The sequence below is a fragment of the Lytechinus variegatus genome, chromosome 10, assembly GCF_018143015.1.
Source record: "Lytechinus variegatus isolate NC3 chromosome 10, Lvar_3.0, whole genome shotgun sequence".
NCBI classification, from domain to species: domain Eukaryota; kingdom Metazoa; phylum Echinodermata; class Echinoidea; order Temnopleuroida; family Toxopneustidae; genus Lytechinus; species Lytechinus variegatus.
Window position 1 is genome coordinate 1060449 of NC_054749.1, and position 16132 is coordinate 1076580.

The following is a 16132-nucleotide window of genomic DNA, read 5'->3' on the forward strand; positions in this document are numbered from 1 at the left end:
ATTCCATTGACTCCAATGTACAATTAATCGTAAAATTCAGCTTATGATTAATCGCTAACCTTTGTGTTACGGGACCTTTGGACACACACACACACCAAAAAAAAATATCAGCTCTAACATGGAAACAAAATTGATGTTGTCTAATAAAAAAGAGACTTTTAGAGTATGAAGAAACATCTCCTTGATATTTAGAAACATGAGTATGACAAGTTTTCCAAAAATATTCTTTTTAATCTTCACACTGTTATTGTTGATTGATTGATGAATTTCAATTCTCATGAAAACACAATACAAACTAAATACAGTCAAACAAGTACATTGAAAAAAGGATAAATGCACCCAAGTGTATGGATGTGAAGTTTAATTAACAAAGAAAATATGGATTACCAGACAGCTTAAAAAAAAAGGTCTTCCCAGAAGCGTTGTGACCACTGCAGAAGTTGAGCCTCTATACTTTATGAAACCTTTTAAGTTTTTGTCATCATGTTGTTGTAATGAATGTGTTTAATTCACCATCTTTCCTTTTTGTGTCTTCGTTGTTATTTAGATTGAGACCTTGTATTTGTGGAGCAACCTAATAGAACCTTGTAACTGCCTACTCTGTAGGATGGTCTTCCAAGACCTGTTATTACTCAGTGTGGAGTAATTATTCTTACGGGGGGCGCCACTTACATTGACGAATGGATACCATGCGCAACCAAAAAAACATGTAAAAAAGGATGTATTTTTCATGATAGGGCATGTTATGTATGTAACATGAAAAGGTGTCAAAAACACACAAAAAAATGAAAAAAGGGTATCAGTTTCGCGAGGAAAGTTACGTGTTAGGGTCAAATTTGGGGGATGAAAAACAAAATTTAAATGTTTTATAAAGGATGTCCTTTTTTCCCCAAAACTACGTGTTTAGAGTACGATTTGCGCGAGGTGTGGAAGGTGTGGCCGTACTAAACCAAATGATGAGTATAAAGGTAAACTGACGCCCGAAGGACCCGAGACCATAACAAAAATATTCCTGTACTTGTTTAGGGGTTCATTTCAGGGAAATTTGCCAAGAGTATCATTTTGTTTCCTACTTGTTAAGGGTAGGGTTTTACACGCCAATACTTGTTAAGGGGTGCATTTCAGAATATGGAAATTATGTGTAGGGTGCTTTTCGAGACCCCATGGTCGCGCACGGTATCCACTCGTCAATGGAAGTGGCCCCCGAGGTATTCTTATTTCACATTATTATACCTGATTGTCATAGTAAAAAACACAATGACTACAATGATGATCATCTATTGTCCATTTATATCTCATGCCTTTGGGGTGTCTTAAGGCCACTGTCTCACTTTACAACTGGTCTACTATCTGCTTTGGGAACAAAATGCATTTTGCTTTAAAAAAATTTGAATGAATAGAATTTGATGTTTGTATTAACACTCAGAATACTAACATGAAAATGTTTTTAATTGCAAACCTTTATTTTGGAGTAAAGGCAAAATTGGTTTCATACATGTATTGCTCTGACATCGCTATGATTGCATATGGAATTCACTTATTGAAATAAGGAGGGTAGTTGCTGAATTGAATATCGCACAGAGAGATGTTCAGTGCCTCAAATTCGCAACAAAGGTTAACATTGTATTCCATAATCAGGTTGCAAGCCAGTCGTAAGGTGTGCGGGTGACCTTTATTCGTATATCACAGTGGTTTTTCATAAAGCTGTATGTACATTCTGCTTTCTTGGGCTAAATGATAATTCCCTACTTTTACAATATTGGAGTGCATTTCCTACATCTATATTCTCTATCAGATTTTGATGAAAAAAAAGATTTCCAGATGCTTGCTAAAAATGAAAAATTTTGATTCACAAAGATCATATTTCAGCTACAGATGATGGTATGTTATAGAATCTTTCTGAGTTAGCACCCAAGAATGGGTCGCTGGTCATGCCTTAAGTTGCAAATAACTTGTAAACGGCTTTATAAAACCCATCTTGAAGCCATATTATTACCATCGCTTAAGCCCATCTTGCCTGTAAGATGGCCACATTCAATGATTCTAAAACACAAGTTCTTAGTCAGAGCCTTCAGGATGTCCAGGCCAGAAGGGATGAATGATTTACCCTCTCTTCTCCGCTATAAATGTTTTCATAAATCTCACGACAGAGGAAATCGCAGGATTTTATTTGTTTACAAGCCTGATTTCCTTGAAATTCTATATCCCATAAAGTCTAATTCAGTTAAGACTTCAAACACAACATATATTCTACATATATTTTTTCAAAAAGTCATTTTCATTTTTTTTTTTTTTCATTTATGAGATTTTCAAATTTAAACAGATTTTGATTGGAAAGAGTACAACAAAATTAGTTGGCTTCCCCCAAATTATTTTTAGCTTTAAATATTTTTTTAATGTTCTGTTCTTTGGATTTTAGAAAGAAGTAAATCAGTTTTTTTTTTCAATCTATGTTAAGTCCTACCTATATACTCCCTTGGTTAATTATGGGTTTATTTTCATGTTAATTATGACTCTTAACATGTGAAGTCTAATACAGCACAATGAGCAAGCAAAAAACTATGAACTGTTTCATTATAAAGTCAAGGTTAATTCCTTTATGGTAGAGCACGGATGTAAATTGTGGTTTCTCAGACTCGCAATGAAATTACTCCACACAAGGTTCTTCAGTCCCACTTGAGTAAATTGATGTAATGATCAGCACGCAAGTCGGCCAGATTGCCATGAAAATGAAAAATATTCATACATATTTTGTTGCTCATTGTGACCAATATAGACGAATCATTATTCAAGAGTTTAACCTCTTAAACCTCAAAGTATGTTGTTTTCACGAATTTCAATGCGGCAGGATTTTGTCCTCTAAAGCCAAAATTACCCTCACATGCACTTTGATGGGAGCGTGGCATCAGTCATTGACGCCAGTCTATTCTTAGCAAGCATTGTTTTTCTGGAGAGGAAGTACTCTGTTTCTCTAATGATTTGTGGGAAGGCAGTGAGATTGACCTCAAAACAGAGACTCAATGTTCAGCTTGGAAATGATCTTGGCAACAAGCTCTACTCAGTTGTTACAAACATCAAATTCAGATGACACTGCCCAAGACCTAGAGAGATAGAGAGGCACATGCAGAGAAAGAGAGAATAGAGAAACCTAAGAAGATTGGCCCTCTTCGCGATTAATCTTGAGATTCAAGAAACCCCGTCTCCACCATCGCAAAAGAGCGATTCCTGCTCGAGCGAGGCATCGATGCATTATGGTCTGTTGCCGTGAATAAATAATCCTGATGGCGTCTGCACCTACAAATTAGCGCGATATTTCGTAAAATAGTGTGCTATTTTGCAAATAATCCCCAAGTTGACTTGGGGTTGCAATCTCGAGATTAATCCTATGAAGTAGCGAGATACTTGTGTCTCCATTCCAAATCTCGAGATTGTTGAGATAGGGATAATTTGCCGGAGCAGAAATAGCGCGCTAATTTGAAAACTCGGGATGGTGCAGACGGCCCTAGAAAGACAATTGCAGAGGACTTCGTCAGGGGGAGATAAAAAGAAGAGATAGATCAAAGCTTTAATAAAGGGATGGTCTGGGCTGAAATATCTTTATCTAAATAAATAGAGTAAGTTCACAGAGAAAATTGCTGAAAATTTCAACAAATCAGATAACAAATAACGAAGTTATTGAATTTTAAAGAGTAGCAATATTTTGTAAAAAGAGTTACAGTATATGGCTATATGCACATTGTCATAAATATTTATTAGGTGGGCTTATGATGTCACATGCACACTTTTCCTTTTCTTATTACAAGAAATCATAAATATTTCATTTTCTCATCCAAATAAGTTGTGGCAATAAATAAGTAATGTAATAACCAGTTGTCAATCCAATTGTTTTAGTTCTTGATAGAAAATTTTTGAATAAACCTAATTTCATTTAATAAGATACAAAAGAACATGTTTACATTGGATTTCTTTCCTCCCCAAAGCAGGCCTTGGGCCACCGTATTTCTTAATGTAACAAGGGTCATGGAAAGTAGAAGCTGAAATTTTTTTTAGAAGGCATAGAGATAAATATAGAGAGAGAGAGAGAGCAATAGAGACAGAAAAACAGGAAGAGAGGGGATGGTAGTTCTATTTTTGGTCCGAGTTGATATGTTAGGCATGGGTTAGAACACTTGACCACCCTGCTAATCCCACGAAGATCATCTCATGATCTTCCAGCCCCAAATATATCTTACGCTGCTGATCTCCAACTCTCATGTAATAGATGTTTGTGCTCCAGGGATGGTGTTCAATATTTAGGAAGGAATAACCAACATTTAAAAAGCAATAACAGTACAAGGAAGAAGTTGGCTATACACTTTAGATTTAGGGTGATCGAACGGTGAAAATTCTCTCTGGCAAGGCATCCTGAAGAATGCTTTCAGAAACTTTTTTGATTTTTTTTTTATATCTTTCCTTAGCAAATTCAGGCTTGCCATTTGAGGCAGATGCAAATCATAACTTTCTTCTAGATTTTGTCTTTTTAGAGATTTATTTTCACATTTCTTTTCAGTGTCGATCATAAAACGGAAGAGGCCCAGTGAATATTTCATCTTATATCTAAAAATCTTTTTTTGCAAACATGAGAGTCTCACACCCACTTCCGCCAAAGACATAATTGCCCATCTCTAAGAATCCTGTAGCTCTTGGGATTTGTATCTGTATCACACGCTGAAGTGTGAAAGACCTCTGTTTAACTTTAGAATATGATGATTACAGATAAACTTCGTCGCTATCTCCAGAGAGGTATGTCTCATTGTATGTGTCGTCGTTACATGCAAACTACAGCCATATGCGTCGTATTGTTATGTAAAAATATTGAAAGAAAGGGATGCTTGTTACGAGCTGGGAAAAGCATACTTAGCAGGAGAGATTAAGTGAAGTTGACAGGGGGGAAAATGCACAAAAGATGAAAGGAAATTTAATAGTCAACTCACATGTGGAGTAACAATGTTAAAGAGAACAGTTTACCAACCTTTTTTTTTTCCTGTCTTAATGTGCACGTGATACATGTGTCTTCAGGCTGTGATCATTGTCTCTTTCACAAAGAAGATGTTCATTACATTCGGTTATGTTTCGTCGTCATCACCAATTTGTACATATAGGAAGGACATGAGATCATGAATGTTTTTATTAGAAATTTGGGTCGTTGTTTTAAGGAATTAGTTGGTATCGAAACTAGGAAATCTGATGTCTTTTAAGTGTGACCGACTGTGGATGAGTATATAATAGAGCCATTCAAACATAACATTAGATGTGAAAGATATTAAACAAGGAGACATTGTTTAACTTAGCATTATTTTTGATCAAGTGATCCTTTTATTTCATCAGGAAAAAATCTAAGAAAATTTTTAATTTGGGTGGTTCTATAATTGTGCTCCAATTGCTTTTAAAATATGTCCAAACTGGTTGCGTGATGAAGAAAATGATTGTAAAATGTCATGCTCTGAAATTATAAGTGCCGTTTCCGGGAAAATTTGTCAAGTCAACTTGAGTGAGTAATATTGGCTCTTTTGATAATTTTTTATCAAAAATATTGTTAACCGAGAATGATATTGTCAATTAATGTAAAATGTGTGTGTGTGTGTGAGAGAGAGAGAAAGATGGGGAGCTAAATATACATGTACAAGGAGTGTCAAAGATACTGAGAAAGAAAACAAAATCCCATTATAATTTGGAGTTTGGTAGATCATGTGAAATATATTAAATGAAAGAAACTTGTCTGGAGCTAAATATACAAGGAGTGTCAAAGATACTGAGAAAAAAAACAAAATCCCATTATAATTTGGAGTTTGGTAGATCATGTGAAATATATTAAATGAAAGAAACTTGTCTGGACTCACCATTGGCAAAATACATATATTTAGCTTGTACATTACAAAGTAGACTTGTGGGCAATATTGATTTTAAATTTTAACTTTCATGTATAAAAAAATTGAAAAAATAAAGTCTTGAAAAAATATGATCCAGTTCTGTCCATAATAGGTCAGTCGATTTGCATAATGTTCTTACATGTGCATTTAAGTTTTATAGTGATGTAATAAAATTAAATATAGCATTTTTCTCTTGGGAACAGATTGACACAACAAATAATACGAAAAGTAGAACTATAGATGCATTTTTTCTGTATGACACAAATGTTGCCAACACAGCATTCTGGGAATATATGTTTGTTTCATGACTTCCGCCAGCTAAAAAACACAGATATGAACAATTTTTGTAAGGTTTAATTTCAACTTCGTGATCTCATCACTGTCAATTAGTTTCAATGAATGGGAGAGTTTCATTGATTCATTCATTATTTCCTTCCGCACTTGTTCCATTTTTTATAATTTCTATTTAATGCTTTCTTTGTTTTCTTTAATGCCTGGGCCTCTTTAATTTCGATTTATCATCTATTATTATGTAATTATAACCAGTCGCTATGTTTTTGTTGTTTGGATTATGAGGAAAAATGTAAATTTGATATTAAAATTTTGTTCCATTTCTTTCTTTTTCTCTTTAGCATACCTATTGTAGAAAGTGTGTGACTTCTAGACAATTTGGTGAGTAAGAAATATTTATATAATATTGACTGACCATGAGGGTAACATCAGGGCCCGTCTTGCAAAGAGTTACGATCGATCCGATCAATCGTAACTCTATGGAAATCCATCATTGTCATAATATTTTTGTAAGAAAAATTTGCACAATGTCCTTTGTATGCAAAGAGAAGCGCAGTGAATTTTCAAGAAAACAATGAATGCATGAATATACATCATAGCTAGAAAATATTTAGAACAACCATGCATAATAGATGTTGACGTTGCTGGCTGTCCATAGTTGCGATTGATCGGATAAATCGTAACTCTTTGTGAGACGGGCCCTGATTCTGTAACATTGAAAGTAGTGTGTAAAATATTACTTTTTATATAGCAGCAGAATAATAATTACCGATATGTAAATTAGTCTAACTGAAATATTAAGGGATACTATTGATTGATGTTAAAATATACAACACTAGAATTATGATGTATGTATTAATCGTTTTTACATGTATGATGCATGAAAAACACATATATTGGCTTGCATGATACATGAGGCCTTTGGCTAGATGCAATTGTTGAAATGCTGAAATCTGCTGAATCTGTAAAATCCATTTTCATTTTCATATTGCTTTCTAATGAGAATCTACAACTTTTTTAAAATGGATCGCTCCTTCGGAATGTTGATAAGTCCACTTTTCACTGCAAAGAGCATATTCTTACATGTTAATGTTTATGACTACCTTTTTAAAATACTTTTATTAAAATTGACAAGTCGCTTTCATGTATCTTCATTCACAGAAAAGTGCCCCGTGGATAATATGAAGCTAGCTGTTGTGGTGAACAATATCGCTGTGAATGAACAAGTTGGAGAGTTATTAATCCATTGCAAGTATGGTTGTAAACCAAGTCAGATCAATCTAGGTGAATATGAAGTAGATCCAGAAGGATGCCCATTCACCATCAGGATTAGTGATAGAAAGTAAGTGGAATTTTTTTTTTAATTTGTCAACATTTCCTTTAACAGTACTTGATGGGATGTCCCTCCAAAATACATCTGATAGGTTGGTCTATAGTTTTTAGCAATCAGTGAGTCCAGAAGTGCTCATTTGAAAAGAAATTAGATTTATAATCTATAAAACCAAACAATTAAAGTGTTCATTTTAAAGAGCAATTAATCAATCACTGTTGTAATGAAATATTCTGTTTCTTGCACCATTATACTGCACTCCCCTTATCTCCATAAACAATCTGGCCAAAATTAAAAAAAGGTGGGGTTTGAATTCATGGTCTGAAACCACCACGTTTTATTCAGATTTGATGAATTCATTACATTTAGTACTTATAATGAGAGAAATCTCAATAATAATTGCTGTCACTGGGCATTAAAGAGAAATGCCAGTAGTTGCAGTAAACAGTGATTTCATGAGAAGGTCTGTAAAACAAGGCTTAATTGTCAGTATATCATCGAGGATCTAGATCTGGTACAGTTACATAAACTGAACTTTGTGAAATCTTGAAATCTACGCTGAAAAATGTTCAGACTGAAGATCCCCAACACAGATAAGCGCATGTGGGACAGTGTATGATTATTGCTTTGATTGTCAGGCCTGAAGCTCTACCAGAATCCTGTGCTTATTTGCTGATTTCTCAGCAGTTACACAATTTCTTCCAGAATCCTTTGGCACATACGTTTTATTTATACAAACAGACACTTTGTGGTCATTTCATTGGATTCTCTATGAACTCATATTTATATTGTTACCAAAACTAGCATTTACCTTGTAACATTTTATTATTTCATTGTTCTTAATAAATGCATAATTATTGTTACTGAATTGAGCAAAGTAATTCATCTGTACAATTCATGGTTACATAATAATGATTCCAAAGCAACTTTGGTATGTGGGTCTGTGAGTTTTACCAACTCATTTGTCCTTGTCGTTCACTATCCTTTCAACTTTCCGTCTTTTGGTAATCCAGAAAATAAATTGTATATGCTACCAGGCTTTAAAAAAACAAAGTAACCTTCTCCATTTCACAATGCTTACCCCCCCCCCCCCCCCCCCCCCCCCCCCCCCGGTTACACTTCGTAATTCCAAAGGTTCGTAATTCCGAAGGTTCTTTATTCCGAAGGTTCATAATTCTGAAACATGTAAATTGCCTATACCTCGATGTTCCTTAATCCGAAGACGTAAAAGGGTTTGTTAATCCGAACATTTGTGGCGTTATTCCGAAGGTTCGATAATCCGAAAACGAAATAAGGTTCATTGTTCCGAAGGTTCGTTAGTCCGAAAACAAAATAAGGTTTGTTTATCCAAAAACGAAATAAGGTTCGTTGATCATTACGTTTCCGGACTAACGAACCTTCAGAATTACGAACCCCATTTCGTTTTTCGGATTAACGAACCTTCCGAATTACAAACCTCATTTCATTTTCGGAATTATGAACCTTCAGAATTACGAATGTATGCACCCACCGCACCCCCGCCTTTATTTTGAAAATGTTCATGCCACTTCTTTGAGCAACAGGAAATGGGATCTCACACTCGCTAAGGAATCCCAAGTTTGAGACATCTTAAAACATGATTGATAGAGATTCAGTCCTTAGGAAATTGGTATTACCAAATCCTCCAAGATCTATTCTTAATTTTCTGAATTTGATTTATCCTCTTACCAATGCTCAAATCGTCTCGTGTGGGATTTAGCTGTGATGAAGTAAATATAGATAAGCTTGCAGACAGAGATTTTCTGGAGTGCGGGTATTATGAGGTTTTTTCATAAAAGAAGATGGGGATTAAAATTCATTTGGGATAGTCATGTGAATTTGATTTTTGATAAACATATTCTGATTTGTTTCCCTTATCATACCCAAGAGTATAATGTTCTTGTCTGTTTTAGTTTGTAGAAAAAAAATCAACTGAAAAATTGGAAAATTGTGTCCCTTCATCTATCTTTCTTTCTTTCTCTCTTCTGTTTTCTCTCTCTGCCATGCATTTACATAGACAGAAAAAAATAATTAAAGCTAGATAATTAGAGATGCATTATTGAGGTGAACTTCTCTCTTCATTTTGATTCCTCTCATTCTATGATGTGGAATACATCTGTAATTAGGAAATCTCATTTTCTTTTTGTTCTGAGATAGCTGATGGAAAGATTAATGAAAGTAAATCAGGATATATCTTTCTGGAAATTCTCCTCTTTTTACAATTAAAATTATCAATATTTGACATAAAAATGGAATGAAATGGGAAGGAATTGATAAAGAGAAACATGCTTGAGATTTTTCTTTTCTGCTCTATCTATAATAGAGAGCAGTAATTTTGTATGTTCCATAATTCTTATTTTTGCAATTTATAAGAGAAATTATGACAGATGAAATGTACTCTATACTTATCATCAATGTTTCTTTCATGTACCTGAGCCTTTTGTATTGTTTTCCGTCGTGCCATAGCTACCAAAGACCTCTCTGTCTTCGCTACGAGATTGCACGCTTTACGAAACACAACATGGCAAAGCCTGTTTGACCTCACTTGCGTAGGGTGTGGTCCGTGACAGGCCCCTCCAAAGCTCACATGCTCCCGCATGTGTAGCGTTGATTCCGGCCGATATCTCCTTCATTACTAGGTATTTAGGTTGAGTTTTGTTTTCATCATGTTGCTGTTGTTTCCTCTTGTCTTTTCCACAGAGAGCATGAGTCACAGTGTGGCTATGCCCCCGTCCGCTGCCCCAATAATCCGGATTGTCCGCTCGTCCTAAAGATGGTAAGAAAAACATCAGCCCCTCCTTGGTATTAGCCTAGTTGTCTATTGACCTTGAAATCAAAAGAGAAAGGCATTACCCAGCTAGTAATTGATAGACAACATTTCTAGCTTTAATAGGGGTCGGTAAGGGAGTTCTTACCAAGTTGAGGTCTCCAATTTTCTAGGATGGATTATTTTTATGTAAGTTAACTCTGTTACTTCATATCATAATATCTTTAATAAGATATGACCTCTTGCTTCTCAATATGGCATCTTTTTATTTTATTTTTTTTACAAGGAAGATGAATGAATAAGAAAGGAAAAGAAAAATGGGTTTAGCAGACAGGAAAAAAAATCATTGTTTCATTGCAAGAGGACACTGACCTTTGTTGTTTAACATTATCATCCCATTGTTCTTTCAATCAATGATTTTTGTCATGATGTACATGCTTGTGTTATTTTATCAATTCATCCTCCTTTTCTTATATTTCTGTTTAAATTATAGAATCTGGAATCTCATCTCTTGAACTGCAACCTCTGTAAATGTGATCATCAACGATATGGTTGCCATTTTGTAGGCACGCAAGAACAGGTAAGTCTATTGGTTTATTCATTTGGGCTGCAAGTAGTTGGTCCAATTCTGAGATAGTCTGACCCCCACAAGAGCTAGATCCACTTGGGTCTACTCTCAATTTGGTATAATTGTTGTTTGGTCTACACTACTCTGTTCAATGCCAACTTATCTCTTACTTTCACCTAAGTCTAAATCCCAGTCTGTTACCCGGTTGGTCTTATTTCTACTTTGTTTACTTTTTACTTTGTCAACTTTTTTTTATTTTTTACTTTGTCAAATGAAAATTTGATTCATAAACAATTCATCTGTAAACCATATAGACTAAGTAGTGTTAAACCAATTGAGTAATAGATGAAATGGCTATAGCCTAAGTAGAAATCATACAAACTGGTAAATTTGTTGAATGACAATTAGACCAGGGAGGTGTTTCACAAAGATTTAAATATGACTTAAGTCGCATTTAAATGCCGACACGTACATGATATGCAACGCGCGATCTTATTGATAGATCTCAGGGTCAGTGTGCCTATGACAGTATCAAAGACTTCTTCTAATCTTTTCTCTCGTTCTCTCTATCTATTGACTGATCATTTAGGTGGAAGCGCACCTATCTCAGGGTCAGTGTGCCTATGACAGCATCAAAGACTTCTAATCTTTTTTCTTGTTCTCTCTATCTATTAAATGACCATGTAGGTGGAAGCACACCTATCTCAGGGTCAGTGTGCCTATGACAGCATCAAAGACTTCTAATCTTTTTTCTCGTTCTCTCTATCTATTGAATGACCATGTAGGTGGAAGCACACCTATCTCAGGGTTAGTGCGCCTATGACAGCATCAAAGACTTCTTCTGATATTTTCTCTTGTTCTCTCTATCCATTCAATAACCGTATAGGTGGAAGCACACCTATCTCAGGGTCAGTGTGCCTATGACAGCATCAAAGACTTCCTCTCTGCCTCCGATGATAAGATCCGAGAACTCCAGATGACCATCCACCAGAAGGACCAGGAGATAGGTTTCCTGCGCTCCATGTTAGGCAAGCTCTCAGAGAGGGTTGACAGGCTGGAGAAGTCAATGGAGATGAAAATAAGTGAGTGTCTGCATGCTGTCTAGCTAGGAAAGCCTTTCACGAGAACATGGTGTTCACTGACAAATTTGTCCTTAGCCAATCAGATGCAAGGATTTCAGTAGCTTATAACAATAGTTGGTGAAAATCACTATTTGTTTCATGAAACGCTCCCCAGATTTCCAGTGATGTCCTCCTACACTTCATTTCTATCAAGCTTTGCAGATACTCTCTGGGGGCATTTCATCGATCTGAATTATCAGTGACATTCTTTGTTATAAGCTACTAATCCTTGATTCTGATTGGCTGAAATCACATTGTGAGTGAAAACCAGGTGCAAGATTCTTAATGAAAAAAAGGATAAGATTAGATTATTGGAATGATGAATTTGAAGAGGTAAGTTGCATGTAAACTCATTGCCCCCCACCCCCAATTTGTCTTAAATGGATATGTTCTGGACCACGATACACAATAATTTCTAGAGGTTACTGGATTTGTTCTGGATTCTCAGTTTGCCTTGTACAAACTTTTCAGGCTTTTAAGAGTTTTAAGCATTTTGATTGAATTTTGATATTCAAATAATAATAAATAATAAAAATAGTCAGTTCTTGTATAGCGCATAACACATTATAAATAACGTCTCTATGCGCTTCCAAAGGACTTGGATATTATTACCCTGGGTTTAGCCCCACAGCCTTTTACAGCGCTGTGGCATTTCAAGAAATAAATTCCTGCCAGGTACCCATTCACCTCACCTGGGTTGAGTGCAGCACAATGTGGATATATTTCTAGCTGAAGGAAACTACGCCATGGCTGGGATTTGAACCCATGACCCTTTGTTTCAAAGTCCGGAGACTAATCCACCGGGCCACAACATTCCAAGTTCAAATTTTCAATTCCTGGCATAATTCTGTCTTTTGGCAAGTTATTTTCCCCCAATTTCCCAGGCAAAGAAAATGAGATCCAGTAGGATGATAAAAGCTATTGTATTGATATTTTTCACATTCCCTTACTGGTACGACCACCCTATAGGGAGTGAAGGTGTCATGCACCGTCACCATGGTCGAGAAATATCTGTATCTGAGAAGTCTGATATCATTCCAAGTTTCCATTAAAAAAATGCTAAATCATCAAATTTTCACCTCAGATTTATTCATCAAGGTCTTTGTATTCATGGTGCTGGTGACACATCAATGTTCAAACCCCCATCTTTCCCAAAACTGATTAAAGCAAAAACACTCAATTCCCTCTTAAGATTAGGGTACTCCTTTGTATGCTAAAGAGGGGGATCAAATGATTTTTTTTTTGCATTATCATCACGACAAGGATTATTTACCACAGTATAATTAGCTTGTCGTTCAAGTTGAGTCTTCGAACCTCTTGGTGAATATGGTGGGGGCCTTAGTAAGATAAAAAGTTTCTTGATGAAGATATTTTAAAACCCTGCCTTTTTGAGGTTAGTTTACCCCACTGACTGCTAAATCCTCTCATCAACATTTGCCTACATTGAACAGCTGACCTGTTCCCATAGCCAATATGTTAATATCTTGATCATAAAAATTGAGTCTTGTAACTCTAGATGATTAAGTTAGGCCTCACTATAAAGAAGAATCAAAAGCTTCATCAAACTCCTATTGTCTTTTCAAGGTTTTAAGGGTTTTCCAATGTGCCAATTTCTCACCTAATTTACCAGCCTCTTATTTTAAGGGCATATGATATAGGGTTCATGGAATAATCCATTATGAGACAAAATAAGATTTCCCTTCTTTTTATGATGCTTTTATTTTAGAAAAGGTATGTATTAGACAGTATCAGCCTATGAAGGAAAGAAAACATAAGTGTCTGTAGAAAGAAATGATGCTGATTGTTGAAATAAGAAGCAACAAAACTTGAAACAAACTGAATGATTTTTTTTTCTTCACCCACTTTGCCATTTCATCCATGGCTCCTATGTCACACTTTTATGTCTTAATAGGCATTATTTTATTTCATGATGTTTCATAGATAACACAAGATAATTCAAATCTTATACTTTGCAAGACTATATTCTGATTTGTGTTCTATCATAGGCATGAGGAATGTATCAGTAACATTTTAAATATCATTTCCTGGAGCACCTATTCCTATCATTGGAGAATAGGAGGGGATAGGAACGCAATCTTATTTGTCTTTCTTAGAAAAATCAACTCAGGCTATGATCAGAACGTTGAATTTTGTATCTTCATGCTACGATATTCTCGCGTTCAATACGTCATCACTCGAAGCATCTCCCTCCTGTCAGTCATTGCACTTTCTGTGCCAAACTCTCTCTCTCTCGGAGGGAGAGTAATTCAGGAAACGAGTTATCAACTCGCTAAATCTCCCATCAAGGTAGGGGTCCCCGAAACGTGCCAAGTATCGTAGACCTGAGGCGGCGCTGCTGACAATGGCTTTCACCTGTGGGATCACGTCAGGGGTCGTTGGAAGTGAGATCGCGCTTCGACGCCAGAAGGTTGCTTCTCCTCTAGAGGAGATATAGAGATCTCTCCTGTGGAACCAGAAATGTTTCTGCTTTTGAAATCGGAGGAGGATCATAAGAAGGAAACAAATATTTTTCATATTAAGAGAATTTTAGATTCTAAACCACATACATTCTGAAGGTATGGAAGATTATTTGGGGGATGAAAGAAAAAAAATGTTATAGTTAGTCAGTAAATTGTTAATGTAGCATTTCCATGATGTGATATATTTTTATTACTCAGCCTGCAAAAACTATGAAAAGAAAAAAGACCTCAAAGCCATTGATGAACGAAAGCGTGTACATACGCCCTTCTTGTATTGAACCTCAGATTGCTATTAGGTCTTTTTCCTCACCACAAAAGTATCAATTGGAGGCCAGGAGGAGCCTTGTCGTGCCACGGAGTCTAGTGACGCTACTAGACAGCAGGAATAGAGAGCTGGAATTGCACTGTATTTCAAAAGCTCTCTGTTGCAGGGAAACCCACAAAGGGATATATTTCCTGTATTGGTCATTTGTAGCGTAAATGCAACAGACACAATCAGCAATAGTAATTATTTCTTTTTGGGTGACACACAAACTAGTATATTAGCTACAAACAGGTTGGATTTATCATTGAGTCATGGTGAAGAATTCTTTGTGTTCAAAATTAAGCCATTGATGTGACTGCGGAATCCTGGAAAATCCAGTAGACAAGGAGTTAAGAAAATTGTGAAATAGATCAATATATTGATTATATTTCTGTTAATAATGCTATTGATATTAATGATAATAATACTATTCAGATTTCTGAAGGGCATAAAACAAATCCTAATCCTCTGTTGTATTTTATCCATAATGAAAAAAAGATATTATCACATTCAAATTAGAAGTACATTATTCTTGTCTGTAAATAGTAATGGAGTAATCAAGTAATCTCGCTACTGTCCATGGAAATGTGTGTTATCATGAAATTAAATCAATTGTACAGGTTAAACAGCTGAAGTCTCCATAGCAAATCCTTAAACTAAATCAATATGGTATTTGGTTCTTTTTATCTCTCTCAAATCTTTGCTGATATTGATTAAAGCCGTGGATTTTAACTTCCTATTGAATGTCTTGTGACGTTGTTTACGAGGAAATCTTAGATTGGGGATTATGTTTGATCATAGGATAGGACATAGAAAAGCCGAGTGGGCTTGTGTTTTAGTTGGAATCAGGTGACCCGTCGTGTTTTTCCAGCGTAGCTGTGTCTCATCCCACCGGCTTCGTACCTGTGCGATTGTCGTCATTCCACAGTGATCATTGTGTGGGTGTGTATTAATACCTTAGAGAGCACCTGTTACGTCTTTCAGTGTCAATGGCATCGTCGGTTAGCCTTATAGGGTATGTTTCCATTCCGTTCAACTGTGTATGAGAATGACAGCTGCTTCCTAGTACTTGTGTTTTCACAGATTAAAAAAGATATCCTGAAAATTGCTACCAACTTCCAAAAATTTAGCGGCATTTCCAGGAATCTGTAAATTCATTTTTGATTTGGGAAATGAAACAGCAAGCCTGAAATAATTGTATTGTTCATTTTATAATCCAAGCTTTGCTAACGGTGCTCCACTGAATTTCCTTTGAAAGATAAATTAATTCGTACTTTTTTTGCAAGCATGTTCTATTTAAATGTATGTACAAACCAGTGTTCTGTGAAAGAAGTACTGGTACGG

The 16132-nt window shown here is 35.7% G+C and overlaps 2 protein-coding genes across 2 annotated transcripts in view; both read left to right on the forward strand.

Moving 5' to 3' along the window:
- Nucleotides 1-646, forward strand: part of LOC121422556 (tectonin beta-propeller repeat-containing protein 1-like) — a 45114-nt gene extending 44468 nt beyond the window's left edge. The window contains exon 19 of the mRNA XM_041617700.1: nt 548-646. Within this exon, the coding sequence (XP_041473634.1) occupies nt 548-646 (99 nt within the window). The remainder of the gene's footprint in view (nt 1-547) is intronic.
- Nucleotides 647-6541: 5895 nt separating this feature from the next.
- LOC121422243 (E3 ubiquitin-protein ligase TRAF7-like) overlaps nt 6542-16132 on the forward strand; it is a gene marked incomplete at its 5' end in the record, with an annotated part of 42402 nt that continues 32811 nt past the window's right edge. The window contains 5 exon segments of the mRNA XM_041617151.1: nt 6542-6581; nt 7362-7542; nt 10249-10324; nt 10809-10895; nt 11770-11965. Coding sequence (XP_041473085.1) covers nt 6542-6581; nt 7362-7542; nt 10249-10324; nt 10809-10895; nt 11770-11965 — 580 coding nt within the window.